This window comes from Cricetulus griseus, assembly GCF_003668045.3.
Source record: "Cricetulus griseus strain 17A/GY chromosome 1 unlocalized genomic scaffold, alternate assembly CriGri-PICRH-1.0 chr1_1, whole genome shotgun sequence".
NCBI classification, from domain to species: Eukaryota; Metazoa; Chordata; class Mammalia; order Rodentia; family Cricetidae; genus Cricetulus; species Cricetulus griseus.
In genome coordinates this window covers 131,860,226-131,880,040 of record NW_023276807.1, presented here as the reverse complement: position 1 = coordinate 131,880,040, position 19,815 = coordinate 131,860,226, and the positions used below count along the sequence as shown (strand labels likewise).

The 19,815-nt window shown below is 42.5% G+C and overlaps 1 protein-coding gene across 2 annotated transcripts in view; it reads right to left on the bottom strand.

Annotated features, from left to right (window-relative positions):
• Nucleotides 1–7,572: 7,572 nt before the first annotated feature.
• Klf3 (Kruppel like factor 3) overlaps nucleotides 7,573–19,815 on the bottom strand; it is a 34,242-nt gene continuing 21,999 nt past the window's right edge. For both annotated transcript variants that reach the window (XM_027390727.2, XM_027390728.2), the window contains exons 3-6: nucleotides 17,705–18,185; nucleotides 17,027–17,177; nucleotides 12,975–13,135; nucleotides 7,573–11,349 (exon numbers count right to left, since the gene is read on the bottom strand). In XM_027390727.2, the coding sequence (XP_027246528.1) occupies nucleotides 11,168–11,349; nucleotides 12,975–13,135; nucleotides 17,027–17,177; nucleotides 17,705–18,185 (975 nt within the window). In that variant the 3' untranslated portion in view covers nucleotides 7,573–11,167. The remainder of the gene's footprint in view (nucleotides 11,350–12,974; nucleotides 13,136–17,026; nucleotides 17,178–17,704; nucleotides 18,186–19,815) is intronic.

The window sequence follows — 19,815 nt, the reverse complement described above, 5'->3', positions numbered from 1 at the left end:
CCACATGAGCACAGTGCCCTCTCCTTAAGCTTGCTCTTTTGTCGGCTTTTGAAGCAGGAGGTGGGTCTTGGAGAGGTGTGTCTTCTGGAGAGCAGACTAGCAAGGCTTGCAAGCACTCAAGGTCTCTGTATTCGAGTTCTTTGCATGTAAGACCCTGAGTTGATGGAATTTCTGAGTTTTCAGAGAAGAAAGGAACTTTGAATACAGTGAATATGTATGGTGCAAAGGACACGATCTGGGAATACTTCGTGCACACATACACACCAACAAACAGCTTCTCACCTTCTGATTAGAGCCAAATATGCTGTTTGCTATTGCATATGTGGTCTAGCTGGCCTGTGGACTTGTGGGAACCATTGTTTCCTCCTCCCTTCTTGCCCCAGGAATACTAGGATTAGAGACATGCTCCCCCATGCCCTGCTTTTTGTGGATTCTGGAACTTTCACTTGGCTTTAGTTGCCTCTTTTGTCTGTTGTCTGTTCTTAATCATGATGGCTCAGGGTGCCATAGGGGAAAAACAGAATTCCTAAAAGCCATTGTGTCTAGACTCAGTGAAACTCCATCCACCAAAGGTTATACATTTAAAAATAGCTCTCAGTTACAGCATGTAACTATCAGCTGTGACTGTGGTCTGTAACTGGGTTGTTTTATCCATCTTAGAATGGATGTACCTGTGGAGATGGAGGGATGACTCAGTGGTTAAGAGTACTGGCTGCTCTTGCAGAGGACTGGATTTCAATTTTTGGTACCCACATGGTGGCTCATAACTGTCTGCAAGTCCAGTCCCAGGAGATCTGATGCTTGGGCAAAACATATATATACATACATACATACATACATACATACATACATACATATGTGTGCATATGTGTGTATATACATATATGTATATAAATGAATGCACCCTTGAAGAGCAATTTATTGCTTAGATTTGTCAGACACATTGGTTATTCTGCTCTCTAATTGTTCACCATATATGTAAATAATGTGCCTATTTAGTTCCTTTTTAGTCCATTCTTTAAAGTAACTGAGAGAGGCCATTTAAGCTGAGAAAAATCCCAGCACCTTGGGTGGAGCAATATGAAACTCAATTCGGTTGACAGTTATAGTCTAGGAGAATGAAGCTTAACCAGTTATCCTCTATTCAGACACTCACCAATCAGAGTTCACCAACTAACTCTAACTATGGACTTTCCATTTTAACTAGTCAACCGTTTTCTTTATCTTGCCTCTGAGAACATGCTATAAATTTCTTCTTCATGCTCCTTTTTCTTTCTTTCTTTCTTTCTTTCTTTCTTTCTTTCTTTCTTTCTGCTTCTTTTTTTTTTCTTTTGGTTTTTCAAGACAGGGTTTCTCTGTATTGCTTTGGAGACTGTCCTGGAACTCACTCTGTAGACCAGGCTGGCCTCAAACTCACAGAGAGCGGCCTGCCTCTGCCTCCTGAGTGCTGGGACTAAAGGCATGCGCCACCACCACCCAGCTCCAAGTTTATCTTTTAATAATAATAATAATATCTTTCAATAAATTTACTTCCCTGGATAGAAGTAATCATAATCCACATTGGATTTGGTAACTTCTCCCTGGCAAGAACCCCTAGTCCTGCTTTTTTTTTTTTTTAATTTTTTGAGACAGGGTTTCTCTATGTGGTCCTGGCTATCCTGGAACTCACTCTGTAGACCAGCCTAGCCCCTAACTCAAAGATCTGCCTGCCTCTGCCTCCTAAATGCTGGCATTAAAGACATGTGTCACCATGACCCTGCTAATCTTGCTTTTTTTTTTTTTTTAAGTGGTAGCACTGAAACTGTTGGGTGAGAATAAGATTGCCCATTTCTGGTAACAAACATCCTTAGTTTATAGAATCATTCCCTAAACAATTTAGTTCTTCAGCTGAGAAGATCTATGTAAGTACAAAGCCAGCCTGGATTGTAGAAAGATTGAAAGACCAGAATTTTGGTTCTATTATTATTATTATTATTTTACCCTGATCATTCAGAAGGGAAGAATACAGCTTGCAGTGCAGTCCTTCCTATAAGGATGGGACATCCATAAGAAATACAGTGGGGATACTCCAGCAATTCTTCTGGACTAGTCTAAGCAAGCATTCTGTTAGGATTCAACAGTTCCATCCAATCACCTTGAACTTGAAGTCAGTTACCCCAGTTTAGAGCACAGAGCAATTCTCTGGAAAAAGTGATGGAGAGAGTTCTGAAGATCGGGCTCAACATTCTTCCAATACCCCCAACTCTCCAGCCCCTAAAGGAGTCCTCTGGGAAGTGGCAGCTAGATGTCATCATCTAGGCTGGAGGTAACTGCTGGCATCTAATAAGGTGGCACCTTCATTCTGTTTAGTTTATGTTTTGAACAACTGTTCTATTTTGGGAAGCTCTTGAGCTTGTAGGAGGTGGGGCCTAACTGGAAAAAGGAAGTCACCAGAGGCAACCGCCTGGCTAGACACATTCTCTGCTTCCTGGTTCACTGTGATGGCAGTAACCTCTGCTACACACTCTGTCATCATCTCCAGTTTTCTTCTTCATCACAGTGGATCAAAACCTTCTGCAACCATGAGACAAAAGAAATTGTCCACCCTTTAAGTTTGTTTGTTTTCTTCCAGGTAATTTTTTCAGCAATACAACAAGAATTAATAAAGAAAATGGGACCAGAGGGAAGAGTCATTGCTGTGGCAAGCCTGGCTGTGTGGTCCTTAGAAACTGGTTTTCAAGATGAATACAGAAGAGTTTGGAGGTATGGGCTAGAGAATGCTGTAAGTTAGCTTAATGAGTTTGGAAGACCGGAACACCAGCAGAAATATAGACAATGAAGACTCCCCACAAGTTTTCACATGTAAACAAAAACTCTACTGAGAATTGGATTAGACACCAACTGTGTTACACCATGGTAAATGTGGCAAGGAATTTGTCTGTGTTTTGTCCAAGTGCTGAACATTTGAGTGAGGCTGAATTCAAGAGTAATGGACTAAGCCAGGAGGTAGTTGTGCATGCATTTATCCCAGCACTATGGAGGCTGAAGCAGGTGGATCTCTGTGAGTTCAAGGCCATCCTGGTCTACAGAGTGAGTTCCGGGATAGCCAGAGCTACACAGTGAAAGCCTGTCTTGAAAACACAAAAATAAAACAAAACAAAAAACCAATCAAAAACAAAACAAAAAGTAATGGACTAAGCATCTTGGTGGAGCAAATATTAAGACAACACAATATTATGGCTGTGGCATGGTTACTGCTGACTGCTTCCAGCAAGGTTTACTGTTAAAAGTGGGAACAAAAAGGTTTACAGAGAAAATTGGGAGCAGGATTTGAAAAAAAAAAAAACATACAATTTGGCAAGGACAAGAAGTGTGAGTGTGGCTGCAGCTGTGGACAAGATAAAGTGGGGGAGGTTTAAAGAGATTAGCGCCACAAAACTCTGTGTGTGTGTGTGTGTGTGTGTGTGTGTGTGTACTTCATGGTGGAACAATAGGAGAGGTACCTTGAATGAGAAATCCTAGCCATTGAAGGTTCTAGGGTGTGAACATAGAACTAACTTGAAAGAATTTCCTTTACTGCCTGAAAAAAATTGTTCAGATTGCCCTACTGGGAAAGAGCCACCAAAGGAGTGCTTTCTGGCATTCAGCAAGGCAGACACTCAGGAAGTGCTACAACCATCATCCAATAGGCTCCATTCACTATCTGAACTGACAGAACTTCATGTTCCATGTAGTTCTGGGTTTTAGGAATGTAGAACACTAGAATTATAGGGTTATTTATGGAGCCTTGCCTCAAGATTTTTTGAAAAAAGCCTGGGAGGCTAGGCAATATGTAGTAGGGTTGGATTCCAGAGTTCTAGAACAAGCTATGTGTGATTGTTTGAATGTAATTGCCCCCCATAAGCTCATTGGGAGTGGCACTATTATGACATCTGGCTTGGTTGGAGTAAGTGTGGCATTGTTGAAGGAAGTGTGTCAATGTGGGGGCAGGCTTTGAGGTCTCCTATGCTCAAGCTACAGCCAGTGTCTCAGTTCATTTCCTGTTGCCTACAGATCAAGATGTAGAATTCTCAGCTCCCTCTCTAGCACCATATCTGCCTGCATGCCAACATGTCCCACCATGATGATGATAATGGACTGAATCTTTAAACTGTATTCCACTCAATTAAATGTTTTCCTTGCCAGGCGTTGGTGGCACACACCTTTAATCCCAGCACGCCTTTAATCCCAGCACTCGGGAGGCAGAGGCAGGCAGATCTCTGTGAGTTCAAGGCCAGCCTGGTCTCCAGAGCGAGTGCCAGGATAGGCTCCAAAGCTACACAGAGAAACCCTGTCTCAAAAAACCAAAAAAAAAAAAAAATGTTTTCCTTTATAAGAGTTGCTATGCTCATGGTGTCTCTTCACAGCAATAGAAACCTTAACCAAGACACTGAGAGAAAAGCTGAAGCAGCAATGGAGACCCTAGGTTGAGATGCCAGGAACATGGGAAGACTGAAGAAAGCTGCAAAGCACTGAAAGGAGCTGGTCCAATAGAAGCCATGTGTGCTGCACCACGGGCATGGTCAAAGGGCCAAGGCCATCTGAGCCTGTTGGAGTATGAATGTCACCATCCACCCTAGGTACTAGACACAGACCTGTTGGATTTAATGTTTACTCTGCTAGACTTTTGGTTCAAATACTTTCTTCCAGTTCTCCTGTTTTTCCCTTTTTGGAATGGGAATGTTTACTCTGGCATTGTATAGAAGAAGTATATAATTTCTCCATTTTGCAGCAGTTTACAATTAAAAATTTCCCTTGAGTTTCAGAAGAGAATTTGTACTTTTCTAACTTTTGGAACTGTTAGGATTTCAAGACATCTTAGAAGTTGGACTAAATGCCCCATGTATTATGGGATGGCCATGAGCCTTTGAGGATGAATGTGATGGTTTGAATTTGAAGTGTCCCCTATAGGTTCATGTTTTCAACACATGTTCCCCATTTGGTAGCATTATTTTGTGAGGCAATGGGATCTTCAAGAAGTATAGCCTTGCTGGCAGGACTTAGTTATGAGAATGGACCTTTAGAGGTTGTAGTTGGGTCCCTACTTCAGGCTACTCTGCATCCTTCCCCCATCCACCATGTGCTGAGTTTCTGCCATATGCTTTCCCCTACATGAACTGTCATGCCTTCCCTACAAGGAACATCTAAAAGAAACCTTTTTTCCCTTCTGTCAAATACTTTGATCCCTACAATGACTTGAAAGTAATGGCTAAATTTGCTGTGAAGAGAATATGGGAGAAGATGGGATGTTATTTTATTTTGTCTTTAAAAAAAAAGAACTCTAGGGCTGACAAGATGGCTCAGTGCTGAGAAACCTGAAGACTCAAGTCCTATCCCTTAGACCCACATGGTTGAAGACCTGACTTCCATAAGTTGTCCTCTGACCTCCATGTGAACTCGATGGCACAAGTGTGAGTATACACACACACAATAAAGTAATGTAATTTTTTTTTTAAAAAAAAGATCTCTAATCCTAATTAGAAACTACCTGTTGCTTTTATGGCATGACCAATAAAGGCTTGAAAAGTCATGTCTATCCAGGCTTACTTTTTGAAGCATTGTCTATTCCTGACTCGCTAAGATATGAATCCAGTTTAATCCTTGATAAAAACCTAGAGGATAGCCAAGTGTGATGGCACATCTTTAATTCCAACACATGGAAGGCAGAGGCAGGAAGATCTCTGTGAGTTCGAAGCCAGCTGGTCTACAGAGTGAGTTCCAGGACAGACGGGGTGGAAGGAGAAAACTAATTCCTGAAAGTTGTCTTTGTACCTCCACATGTGAGCATTGGCATGTATATACAAATACACACACACACACATACACACACACACACACACTGAAAAGTAAATGTTAACAAATTTTGTGTGTGTCCGTAACTTAATTTTATCTTTGAGGTTATAATGTAATCATATAATTTCTCCCCTCCCTTTCCTTCCTTCACATTTTTTTCTAAAGATTTATTTTTATGTGCATTGGTGTTTTTGTCTGCATGCACATCTGTGTGTAAGGGTGCCAGGTACCCCAGAAATTGAGTTACAGACAGCCGTGACCTGCCATGAGGGTGCTGGGGATTGAACTTGGGTCCTCTGGAAGAACATCTAGTGCTCTTAACCCAAGTTATCTCTATAGTCGCCACAATATTTTTAAGAGGAAAAAAATTAAAGTATTTTATTTTTTGGAAGTTCTAGTCTTGCTGTAATGCAGTCCTAGAGACTGGGTTTACAGTCTATAAAAACAAAGTTTTGTCTCACAGTCCTGGAGGCTGGAAAGTCCAAGATCAAGTGAAGGCCTTGTGCAGCCTCTTAACTCGGTGCCAGGTTAGAACAGGAAGGGAAGTGTGTTGAACAGAAAAAATGGACAGTATTGCTTCAGGTTGTAACCCTTAAGATAATCAACCCAGCCCTTCAAGAATTAATGCAGACACATGAGAAAAGTATGGGTGTGGGGGCGCTGACCCTGAGACCCAAGTGCTTCCCACTAGGGCTCATCTCCAACACTGCTGCATCGAAGAACTGCTCTCTAGCACAAGACCTTCTAGGGAACACACTCAAAGGAGTATGCTGATCAGTATTATGTCAATCGACACAAGCTAGTCATTTAGAAAGAAGGAACTTCAACTGAGAAAATAGGCCCCTGCCAGATTAGCCTGTAGGCAAATCTGAAGGACATTTTCTTGATTGATGGTTGCTGTGAGGGACCTAACTCACTGTAGGTGGAGCCAACCCTGGGCAGATGATTCTGGATGTTGCATAAATGGGCATAGTGAGCCATGGGGAACAAGCCTGTATAGCACAAGTTCCCGTCCTGACACCCTTCAATATTGGACTATGATATGGAAGTATAAATAAATCATTCTCTCAAATTGTGTAGTGACATGGTATCTTATCACAGCATTAGAAACCTCAAAACAGAAATTGGTGCCATGAGTGGGGTATTGCTATTACAGATGTTCACACTGCATTTGTACTGTGGGTTGGAAAAACCATTGAGTGCTCAGGTATCAATTGACCATTGTGTGGGAGATTGAAGGAAGGTATTAAGAGCAAAGCAGATGATGGAGGTCTAGCTTGTGAAGTTTCAGAGTCTCTTAAAGATTCTATCAGGGCTTTTTATGTGATGTTTGAAGAATCTGTGGTCTCTGGTTAGCTGGAGCTTAAGAATTGGCTGTGATTAATTAAAGAGACCAGCACCACTGGCATGAAAACTGCTTGGCTAGGACAATGGATGCTGGTCTGCTGGAGCGGAACATCAGCTGTGATTAAGAAAAGGAAGCAGAATCATAGAGGCATCGTGGAGGGCCGGGAAATAACGAACGTCTAAAATGTACTGGATGGATTTACAGATGAATGCTGGCTTGTCTGCAGTTTTATGGCTTAAGCTCAGCCTTCCTCCAGGAAGTTAATAGGTCATCCCTTTAAGGCTCTTCACTCCTGTGGTGTACCTACTGGCTAGATCTACTTTCTTTTCGAACCATTAAAAGTATTGCTCATCAGAGACTTACTTTGAAACTTTACAACTCTTTTTTGTTCCTATAGTAATCACATGATCATGTAATATTCCGATGGTTTTATTAACAAGTCTATAATACATATATTGCATACTGTATATAGTATATGAGGACTGTACAGTACAAATTTATGTTCACAGTTTGACATGACAAAATGTCATTACTGAATTCCCATTGGACTACAGGGTAGAAACAGAGAAGGTACATTTAAACATTCACATCTTTAGTAAGAAAGATTACCAAAATGTTTCAGTATTTGCAAGTATTCTAATGCATGCTAAAAACCTTTACCCATTCAGTCTTATTAGCTTATAAAATATATTACACTTTATTAAAAATTTCTGCATAGTTTATACAAGTATTAAAGTACTGTAAATGCGACAACCCTGCTATGCTTGCAGGTAGGGTTTAAGAGATGCTAAGCAGAAAGGTTATTCTGACCCTCTAACACTAAGTACATAACAGGAAAAAAAAGTGCTAGTATTTGTAAAACACGTTGTAGCCCTCGTTTAATGCATGTAAAATGGCTTTGTAAATGTATTACTTAAGTGAATTTGCAATCATTTAGAAACTGTTAACCTTGACCAAGAAGAGAATAAAGAAAACTCAAGTGACTTCATGTATGTTAGCAATTCCTTCAAGACAATTCTATTTTCAAACCAAATTACTTTAAACCCTCTGATCTCTGAGATTGTCTTTATAACAATCTAAAGAATGGTGCGTAGATTACAGTATCAGCAAGTCTCTCAAATTCCACATTAGTGCAATACTGATAGTGCAGGTGGGTGTTTAATACAAAATACATATACATATCATTCCCCTGTAGTTCTGTTCCAAGGCTCTTGAAACGTCTGCATATTTAACATCTTCTTAGTTAAACAAAGCTATGCCACAGTCTCTAAACCAAGTGACTGTAGACTGCTAAATGCCCACTTAATGATGTACACTCTCACTGGAAAACACAAGATTCTGATTAATTTTAACTTCCCCAGGATGATACGTTAGCAGTAATCGAGTGAGCTCTGTAACAATTTACATAGTGCTGACTTCATGTTTACAGCCTGTTCTCATCAATTTAAAACACTGTGATTGGACCACCACTGACAGTCAGATAGCATGTCATCCAACATCACGTTTCCAGGGCATCTGATCATGTGCCTTCCACAAAAACAGCTAACAAGGCTAAGAGACTAAATTACTCAACTATCATAGTAAAATACAAATACATATACATATAAAGAAAATTTGGTAAGGGCCAATGAACAAAGTATATCAGACCAGCATGGAAATAGAGAACAGGTTCTCTGGGTCATTTTTCTTTCAGAGTCAAAATGGACTAATAGAACTGTTAACATGATCTAAGCAAGCTGAAGAGTAATGTGATAGACTTTTGAAAAAAATTTAAATATGTCACGAAGCTATTAACTATATACTTCAGCGCAAAGCTGAAGCAAAGCTAATTCTGTCCTTCCTTGCACCCTTTCCCCTTCTCATTGGGTTGGAACACATAAACTGAAACAACAAAAACAGACAGGATTCTTGGGTGCAATGCAGAAGAACCACTTCAAGACATGATGTGTTGGCATGAGTGTAACTCAACATTGACAATAGAGACCCTGCTTTTCCAAGAGACATTCCACTCCTCTATTCATGCCATAGTTGCAAACAAGAGCAAAGCAAGACCCTAATTAGCATGCTTTAATAACCTGAACAATTTTTTTTTTTGCAGCTCCTAAAAAGGAACAAAAAGGAACCCAAGTGCTAAGATAACATTTCTTTACAGTTTTCACCCACATTTCCCCTTCAGCTGGTTCACAGGGCTGAGCAGGACCTCCTGCATGTAGTCCCTGCAACTCCCAACATAGTGCCTTCAAAGCGAGCTCCCTGCTCACTCATGTGCAGGCCACCAGCATTGCTCATTCATTGATATTCAAGAACAATCAAGTAGCATGCTCCTCCCAGTTGTGTTGGATCCTGAGTTGTGGCTGGGACGAATTTCCAGGATTCTCTCTTCTCTTCTCCTCCATCCTTTGTGGGGATGAAAGGGTTGTTGGTCACATGCAACCATCTGACCATTGTGCCCATTTTCTTTAAATTTATAACCAATGGCATTTCAACGTGTGAATTGTTTTCATTGGCGTTTGGACTATGGTGTTCAAAAGCCTGCTTTTGAAAAACAAAACAAAAGAAAACAAACAAACAAAAAAAACCCAAAAAAGAAAACAAAACAAAAAAGCGCTCCCCCCACCCCAACATCAACATGAGTCATTGTTTTTTGTTTGTCCTAACAGGATACATAGTAGCGACAGGAAATTGCTAGCTCTGGCAGAAACTCGTGGGAATCTTCAAGCTACATATATAAATCCCTGAATTGTGTTTTTCTCTATTTTTCAAAAATCTGTCACCAAAATAAAGATCTATGTGCTTCACACTAGGTATATTTACAAATAGTGTCACTCAGGTCTTAATTCAATGACTTCCCTCAAGTTTAGTGGATGCTCATGTATGCTATGTGTCACAGACACAAATGACAGTTGGTTTGGCACCATACAACTCACACAAAAAAGGTTCATATGAAAGCTATGTGATTAATTGGATATGGGAGTATAAGTACCACTCAATGTTTTCCTGTTTGCAAAAAACACTCTTAGCCAGTGGGTGTAGGGAGAGATCATCTGATGCTGTCTTAAAAGTTTTTGTTTGATTGTTCATTACCGGGCAAATATTTCTGTGAATTCCTTCTCTCTATGCTTCTTGATCCGAGATGAAGGATCCTGCAGGGATGGTGGCAGAGGCACCAATAACCCTATGGGTCTCCAGCTTTGCGGCAAGGGTCTGCTTAGTTGAGTTAGGCCTGGGGATGGGCATTTAACAGATGCACTGCACAGCTAATGTTAATGGCCCAGACAGTCCTATCTAGGAATCGATGACATCCTCCTCCACTCCCAGGATCTTCTGTTTTTTTTTTTTTTTCCAAACTATGGTAGCATATGGCTCACCTACGGCAGAAGCTCCGGCTCAGCTCTCAGGGTGTCAAAGCATCCACTTGAGCTTCAGGCATCATAGAGGACAAAGGAGTTGATTCGGTGGAGTTAGTAATCCAGGCCAACAAGAGTGTGGGATGGGCAATGGCAGGGGGACAGGACCAGCTTGACATCTCTGTGGATCTTGCTAACTGCATTCTTTTTGTTGTCAAACACAAAATGTAGCAGAGGTATGAAGGTCTCTCTGGCAAGGACTAGCAGGTTGGATACTGTATTTCTGATATATTTACTCTGACATTCTTTTGAGAAATACATGGAGAAACTGACAAATTGGTCGTTAGTTTACATGTTCCCTTGTTCTCATTACATTAAACGCATCTGTAATAAGGAGGGTTTGCTTAGCATCCCCAGAAAAAAAAAAAATGTTCACATTCTTTAGGTCTGACCCGTGGTAAGGAAAGGGAGGGTTAGAGAATCAACTACTGACCATATGGAAGTCTTGAATGATATAAATTCAGAGATTCAGACCAGCTGAATCGAAATTAAATGTACATATAAAAATGAGTTAGATAATGGGCAGGAGGAGAGGAACAGAGACAGAGACACATACTGTGAGAGAGACAGAGTGCCAGGAAGAGGGAGTGGAGACAGGCTTTCAGACTAGCATGTGGCGTTTCCTATGTAGGGCAAGATGGTCGGAGCGAGAGAAGCTTCGGTCACAGTCCGGACACTGGAAAGGCTTGATTCCAGTATGTTTTCGGAAATGTCTTGTAAGTTCATCAGACCGAGCAAATTTCCATGTGCAGCCTTCCCAGGTGCATTTGTAGGGCTTTTCTCCTGCAAGGAAGGGAAAAGGAGTTTAACTGACTTGTTTTTTGTTGCTGTTAAAAAGAGAAGCTAAGATTTTTGAGCTAACACCCTTGGAAAATGCAACTTTCGAGATTAAGCACATACACGTTACTCTCCATAATACAGATGCTATAGGAAAAGCACGAAATAAACTTTCTCAATGGAAAAGCAAAGAAAAAGAATGTGGGTAGGGTTCTAAAGAGTTCTTAAGGCAGGAAGAGCCATTTTGGGGGACCAGCATGGAGCAGGATTCTATATCTCTAGGTCTGCAAGCCTTAAACTCTCTGGAGATAAAATGGTACATGGTACTATGCACTTCATAATTCCACTGAAAGCTTGTGAGTTTTTCTTATACCTTTCCATAGTTTTCTAATTCAATGGCCCATTTTCTTATGTGGTCACTGACAGTGATGCCAAGTACAGTGCTTCAAGCCCCCACCTACTGAAACTTTTAAGTTTCCTCTGCCTTCTACATCCCTTCCTGAAGGCTATCACTCCCAGGTGAGGAACTGAAGGCTCTTATGGGAAAATGCTAGTGAGAGCCAGTATTAAGACCCTCACAGACAAACAGTACTTATTGGTGGTCTTACTATATTAAAATCAGTAATACAAGTTGGCCACCCCTAATACAAAATTCAGAACACTCTAAAACAGTGGTTCTCAACTGTGGATCTCGACCCTTTCAGGGGTCACCTAAGACCCTCAGAAAACACAGATATTTACATTATGATTCATAGCAGTAGCAAAATTACAGTTATGAAGTATCAATGAAATAATTTTATGGTTGGCAGTCATCACAACATGAGGAACTGTATTCAAAGATCACAGCATTAGGAAGGTTGAGAACTACTGCTCTAAAATCTGAAACGCTGTGTGAGTCTTTCTTAGTAGCAGATGTTCTCTTTAGTGACAATCACATCAATGCTCAGATTTAGGAAAACGCTGTATAAAAGTTTCCTTTAGGCCATGAATAGAGCAAGGAACACCCAGTTGATAGCAGGGTTAGGGTTAAGTCGCTGTTTAGTGACCCTTGTCTCTAGAATCCTTGGCATTAAGTGTTGGGATTTCTGGGCTGTATTTTGCTATTCAGCCCATACACACCTATGTCTGAATCCAAAGACTCAATAACTTTAGGCAGGAAGATGTGAAGTTCCAACCTTCGGGTCCCATCCACACCTAGAAGATGACTTAAGTGCTGACCCATGGCTGTTTGGGAGCTCCCCTGATACAGCAACCGCCTCCTCCTGATTCACCAGAAACCACTGATTTTTTTTTCCTGACTGAATCCCAGATTCCTCTTTCTGAATATCCTCTGATAAGAATGACCCAGCAGACTCAGAAAAACAACTACATTCTGAGCTCCACACAAAGGTCACACGGTAAATCACTGAAGGGCCTGAGCCAAGAGCAGCCTTACCACACAAAGGGACAATATAATAATAATGATGATGATGATGTAGTAAAAGTCTTACAGTCTCAGGGTGTGTTTGGCATGTCAGATTTTCAGATTGGGGCAGTCAAACTCTCCCACACTCTGAAGACCAGATCCACCACTTTAGCCATTCACACCTATCCGCCCCCAGGGCCAGGGAGAACACTGCTGCTTCTCCTACCTGTGTGTGTTCTTCTGTGTGCTTTCAAGTGCGAGCTCTTAGTGTAGACCTTGTTGCATCCGTCATAGTCGCATCTGTGTATCCTCCGCTTCCTTTGGGTATCCGGGGACTCCACAGGTAGAGGCCTCTTCCCAGGCTGCACTATGACCGAAGGGTGGTTCCTACCAAAGTCAAGGATAAATGCGAAACACTGAGAGAAGCTGTTTTCTTTTCTCCACTCTACTAAAAACCAAAAGGCATGTACAACATCGGGCAAAAAACAAACAAAACAACCCCCAACAAATAAATAATAATAATAATAATAACAATAATAAAAAAAGAATTAGCTGTTCAACCCAAGAAGCACTGCTAAATTCATTCAACAAACATGTAGCGAGCACCTACCATGAGCCAGGCACTGTGCTTGGCACCGGGACACAAAGATGAATAAAAACAGGGTTCCTGCCCTCGAGGAGCTCACACTCTAGGGGGAGACAGACATGGAGATAAGTAATGACAGCAAGAAGGTTAGGTGCTACTCTCGAGGGAGGCGCCCCATGTGGGGAGAGGCTCTGCAGCTGTTGTTAGTATGACTGTTCCTTCTCAGCGCTGCACAGGGTCTCCCACAGGCTGCCTGCCTGATTTTCATTTTTCTCGAAGGAAAAATGTAGTCAAATCCCTGCTTCTTAGGCAAACACGCCACTTGACAGAGCCATCTTCTAGCCTTTTGCTTCATGTCTTTTTAAATTACTGCTGACTCATGTTTAATTTTCAAAAGCTGGCTCAAAGGATGTCTGTCAATGCTGTCTTAAGCACAATTTTTCAATGTCATGGAGGAGGCTCCCGCAGTCATTAGTGAAGTGGGGATACCTCAACCCCCCCATACCTTGACTGTTGCCACACTAGTCCAAGAGTTCTGACCACACTTGCTCACCATGAGTAGGAAGCATTCCCATGCCAGAAAGGAAGCCGATATGAGAGCAGGGGTAGATGGGGAAAAGTATGTGTCCAGTTTTTCAAACAGTTGCCTGCCAACTAACACTCACTTTCTCCTGGGCAATTACTTGACTGAAGCAAGCATATGCAGTTGGCCTCTGTGAGGAGAGACACTACTTTTCAATTTGCATCTCTGGATCCTAAAATGTTCTAAATGATGCATGGATGGTTTCTGTGTATGGGAGTGAATAAAAAATTATTCACTTAAAATCCTTCAGTAAAAAAGCAAGTTATCTATTTTTACTCTGGGAAAGCACTAGAGACTCAGTGGTGAACTATGTCCTTTGTGTCTGGGATACAGTGAGAGCCCATGCCAAGTGGCTTCAGACATCTGGGTTCAATGGGTCACTGCAGCATGGTGATTATGATTGCTCTTCCCAGTGTCACTGTCTCTGTTCCCCAATTTCCTCTGTGAAATGAGGGTGTTGATGCTACCAATGGAAAAGGCTGCTCCTGGTGAGCAGTGTGGGAAAGCTATCAGCAATTACTTGGAGAAGTAGCACAGCGCTTGTGCCAGAGGCCAAATGGCTAGCAGAAAGCTGCTAGGATTGTGTTCAGAAGTCCCCCTTCCCCTTTGCACCTCACGGCTGCCCAGCTTCACATGGAGTTTTCTGGATGTTTCAAAGCCACTTTAAGGAATATCAAGCTTGTGTCTATTGTAAAAGGTGGCATCATGATGGTACTGGCCGGGAGAAGAGGGTCTCGGGAATCTCATACTCTTTGGCCTTTCTACTCATTTTTTAGAGGCCTCTGAGATCAACAACCTCTGAGATACGGTAGCTACCATGTATCAGATATCTGCTTGGAGTTAAAATGGCTCATTAAGTTTTTGTTCTCATGCCCACCCTTCCCTGTCTTCTGTTCTAAAAGCAGCTCCACAAAGGTAAACACACGGAATGACATTTTTGACATACCTCTGAGTGCATTTAAAAATGACCCTACAGCTGTAATCCTAGATCAGCAAATGGGTTTCCAAGCTGTGAAGCCCACGCCTACACAGCAGAATTTCTAGGCCAGTGTTGCTGGGTGCCAGTCTCACTGCGGTGTTCTAGACACCTGGCTTCAAATGATTCTTTCCTGGCTAATATGTCCTATGTGGGCTGCTTCTGGGCCCACTCCAAGACATTACTTAATCCCATCTGCAACAGAATCACCCAGAGTGCATGTTCCGTGTGGCTAATCTACAGATTTCTTTTTTCTTTTTCTTCCTTTTTTTTTTTTTTTTGAGGGTTTGGTTAGCATTAAATATGCACATTACTCATTAAGCATTTAAAAGCATCTAGCAGTGAGATCACTAAAGGAGTATTTCAATATTTCTTGAAACAGGAAAGAAAAGAAATATACATGTATATTTTGAGATAAGTCTTATATCACACAGGCTGATCCTCCTGCCTCTTCCTCCCAAATGCTGGGATCACAGGCATGTGCTCCCACACTTAGCTGGAAACAGTATTTCCTTTTAAGCAGTATTCAAAGAATGGGAGAATGCTTTCAAATACTCTTCTGCCTTGTATCACTTTTTTGGGGGGTGGGGTGGGGTGGAGGATGTTTTGGTTTTTCAAGGCAAGGTTTCTCTGTGTAACAGCTCTGTATACCAACCAGGCTGGCCTTGAACTCAGAGAGATCTGCCTGCCTCCTGTTGAGATTACAGGCGTGAGCCACCACAGCCAGGCCATGTATCACATTTTAGTTTGTGACTTGAGACTTTAGACCAGTCCTCTGCCACTGGTCAGCTTCAGAGAAGATGGCAAGGAGACCACCCAGAGAGTGACAGCAGGCACAAAGTAGGTGCCCTGGGTCAAGTGGGATTATGGGAGTGCCATAAGTAGTGTCTTGGCCCACCAGTTCTTCATTAGGTCTGAATAAAAGAGCTCACTTGAAACACTCAGAGATGGGCATGAGGACATGAGCCAGCAACTCTGGCACTCTCATGAGGCCGATGCAGGTGGGCCATGAAAAAACAGACAAAAACCCACAACTGAACTTTTAAAGGCTTCCAAGACACTTCTTTTGCCTGATACTGCAGCTGGGGAGAAGTCAGCCCTCTCCATCCATTAGGGACTCTATGCCATCAGTGATATATCAAAAGAGCTCAGTGTGGTGGCCAGTATGAAATCCATGTATGCCAAAGGTGGGTGTGACTGCAGGAGATGTGACATCACCAGAAACAGCAGTGATAAAGCTTGAGAACTCATCCGCTGTTGGGTTTGTGACCAGAGGGGAAAAAAGAAGGCAGGAAAGGTGGGCAAAATATTTACTGAAGCCAGAGAAAAGGTGACTCAGGAGAAGGACGATGGGAGGGACCCTGAAGGCACAGTGGCTGTTGCCACTGAGGCTGACCACTGGACCCAAATGAACAGAGGGTTTGGGGAGTGAGAATTAGCTTAGCTGATGGTACCACACGTGCTGGAGCACAGCACCAGGGTCAAAAGTCATCTTCTCATGAATGCTGTGACTTAAGCATGTACAGTATGTCGTCCTGTTCAAGGATGTGCTCAGACGCTGGTCAAGGCAGACATCCTTCCTATTGGATTGCAGCCCTGCAAGCGAGGGGAGGCTCCATGGGAAGCTATGATTGAAGATGCAACACAAAGATTTTCTTCAGCGTTCAGCTTCTCCGAGCTGCGCGGAGACTTGTGGCCAACACTGTTGTTGGCCTCAAGATTTTAATAAAGGCCATTTTCAATGCTAGGCACACTAAACTACACTTGAAGTGACAACTGTGGGGTGGAGGGTGGATTCTGTTTGACACGTGAAATCGTTCTGGGATTCAAGCTGATGTGAACATCAAATCCAAATCCAATCTTCATGAGAACACTATACACGTGTATCCCAGATGGATGGGAAACGGGGAAAAAAGATTCACGTGGTCACCTTGGGGGACCCATTTGTTGAGGTTGACAGAACTGCTGTAGATATGGTTTGTGTTGTTCTTGGAGACTGTCTTGACCACTGGGAGGCACCACCCAGTGACACCACACAACACTGGTCATCACATGTTTGCAGTTCCATGCTCCATTCCAGGTCCCCAGGTTCATGGCACTACTAAAATACCAGGTACACCTAAGTATACTTACTCTTGCAACAATGCTTGCGGGGGGGACACTGAGTTCATTAAAGGGGGTGACATTTCTTCAGGGTAATAGTCTGTCCTCTGTGGTTCAATTCCAGGTTCTATTTTAATTTTTTTCTGTAATATGGGCTTCTCATATGATTCAATTACAGGTACTAAAAAATAAAAAGAGAAAATCATTCTACATACAATGCATGGATTTCAGCTTATAAAATCACTGCCTGGCTTCTAGCTACTGCACTTATGTATGAGAATTTCATCTCTGGCAAGGGTTATATTATGGCAGGACTTAATTTGTGAGGGATCTCCACTTCTTTCGAAGCAGAGAGAGGGCCCCACACTTCAGGATGACTCTTACAAAGTCTGGCTTTCCTCCTACTCCCCAGTCTAGGACTGGTGAATAGCCATTAACAGCATGATCAAAAAGTATTTAAGTCCCTTTTGTGCCCAGAACCATGTTGGCACTCAGTAAATCAAAGTATGGGATACACTGAGAAAGTAACTAATTATTGAACGTTCTCCCAATATCAACACTTCAAAACAAAAACAGAAAGAATTGCCAAGGGGGCAGACCAGGCAGTCTTTTGGAGGCTGTAATAGCTCTGCCTAGAGTCATCAGATTCCTGGAGGAGACTCAGTCTACTAAGCAGGTACCCAGGTGTAGAGGCCCGGTAGAATTTACCTTGCATGCTACTGTTTGAATTGTCCATGTCTTCTGACAAGACCATGAGTGGCTGCTGGAGGTGGCTGGTGTACATAAAAGGGACGGGTTGCACCACAACGGGCTGGATGACAGGGAGGATGCCAGGGCTCCGGATTCCATGTCTGGACAGTGCAGCTGCCATCACTGGTGGCATGGACAGTGGTACACCGAAGGGTTGCACACCAGGAGAAGGGGGCGAGTATTTCTTAATGGGCGGGCTGGAGGGTGGCATGCTCAGAACAGGGGATGCTCTCCTGTGCGATGGAAACTTGAGGGAGGAGGGAGAACTGCCAGCAGAGGGTGGTGAGCTCCGCTTGTTCACAGTGAGGTCCACTGGCTCCATCTGTATCCCGTGAGTAAGGCCTTCTGGGGTTTGAAAGAACTTGTCAGGTATCGGTGTGGAGTAAATGACCCCATATTTGTTGGGCTTCATGGATTCTATGTAATTCGATGGGTAGGACTATCAGAAATGAGAAAAGAGAAAAAAAGTGTAAAGAGACATACTTGGAGATGGAGAGACAAGTGACCCCCCAAAAAAACTATGGGGGATGGTTTAGCAAATGCCAGAGATTAAGGTTAGGGGGCCAAGGAAACACTAAATACCATGATTTTCACATTCAGTGTGAAGCCTGATACCTACCTGGCTACATTCTAAATCGGTCTGCATCACCAAAGGCTTGTGGCCTTCTTCAGGAGTCAACACTGATGCCACCAAAGGCAGGGCAACCATACGACCTGCTGCCTGGCTATGAACTGTAATTGTTAGCCCTTACCAAAGGGCTACTCTGGATCTAGTACCATCAAAGCACCCAGAACTGGGCACCAGGCTATGTGACTTTAGTCACCAGTTTTTAATCTAGCTCTGGTGTCACCTTCATTTTTCTTTTCTCCTAATCTTTATGTTTGTTGTTTCTGAGACAGGGTTCTCCTGTGTAGCTTTGGAGCCTGTCCTGGAACTAGCTCTTGTAGACCAGGCTGGTATCGAACTCAAAGAGATCCGCCTGCCTCCCAAGTGCTGGGATGAAAGGTGGGCACCACCACCCAGCTCTCTCCTAACCTTTAATGAGACTGCTTCTACTTTGTTTTTATTTTTTGAGACATGGTTTCTCTGTGTAGCTTTGGATCCTCTCCTGGCACTTGCACTGTAGACCAGGCTGGCCTCGAACTCATGGAGGAGATTGTTGGAAAGCAGCAAGCCCTCTTAATCGCTGAGCCACCTCTCCATCCCAATGTCACTTTCTTAACTTATGACTGTGTGCTGTTTTCTTCTCCCTTCTTTACCTAGTTCTTATTACCCGTGTAACCCAGTGACTTCCACTGCCCCTGGGAGAACACCTTTCTTAGCAAAGCACTAAACGACAGAAATAAAAAGTAAAAGATCACCTGAAAGATAAGGGAAAAAAACTACCAATGCTATGCAGAATATGCAAAGGAATAAAACCAGAATATACTGGACACAAGGTTTTGGCATCAGCTTTCAGCTAGGGATGGAGGGCTGAATAACGACAATCCATACAGTCCTCTCTCTTATTTAAAATTGCATTTTTGTTTTGTGTTTGTTGTTGTTTCATTTTTTGATCTAACTCCATAGGCCAGGCTTGCTTTGTACTTGAAGCAATCCTTCTGCCTCTGACTCTCAAGTATTGGTCTGCACCAGCATATACAGCCCTTTCTTTAGAGCTGGCCACACCCAAGTATAAGACAAGTAAAGAGGTCCAAATTATACAGCAACGTAAACATTAAGCACATTTAAATTTAGTTAAAATAGGTGTCATCAAAAGGCTCACTTAAAAAAATTAGACATTATGCACAAAGAGGATCTCAGTAATTAAGAAGTTTCATAGGCTTTAGTTTTCCAAAGGACACAGTTCTGGTGGGAGGCAAATCTTCATGAAATGGGAGGCAGCCATGTGTTTCTTCACTGTAGTGTAGCATCTTCCTGATTTTTAGTCCTGTTCTTCCGAGACCTCCCAGTGACCTAGATTTTAAGGTCCACAGTTGCTGGCAGATGAACGGGGAGCAGAATGAGGACATAATTTTATCCCTGTCACTGCTGGATTTTCTATCCGTGGCATGAATTTAAGACAAGT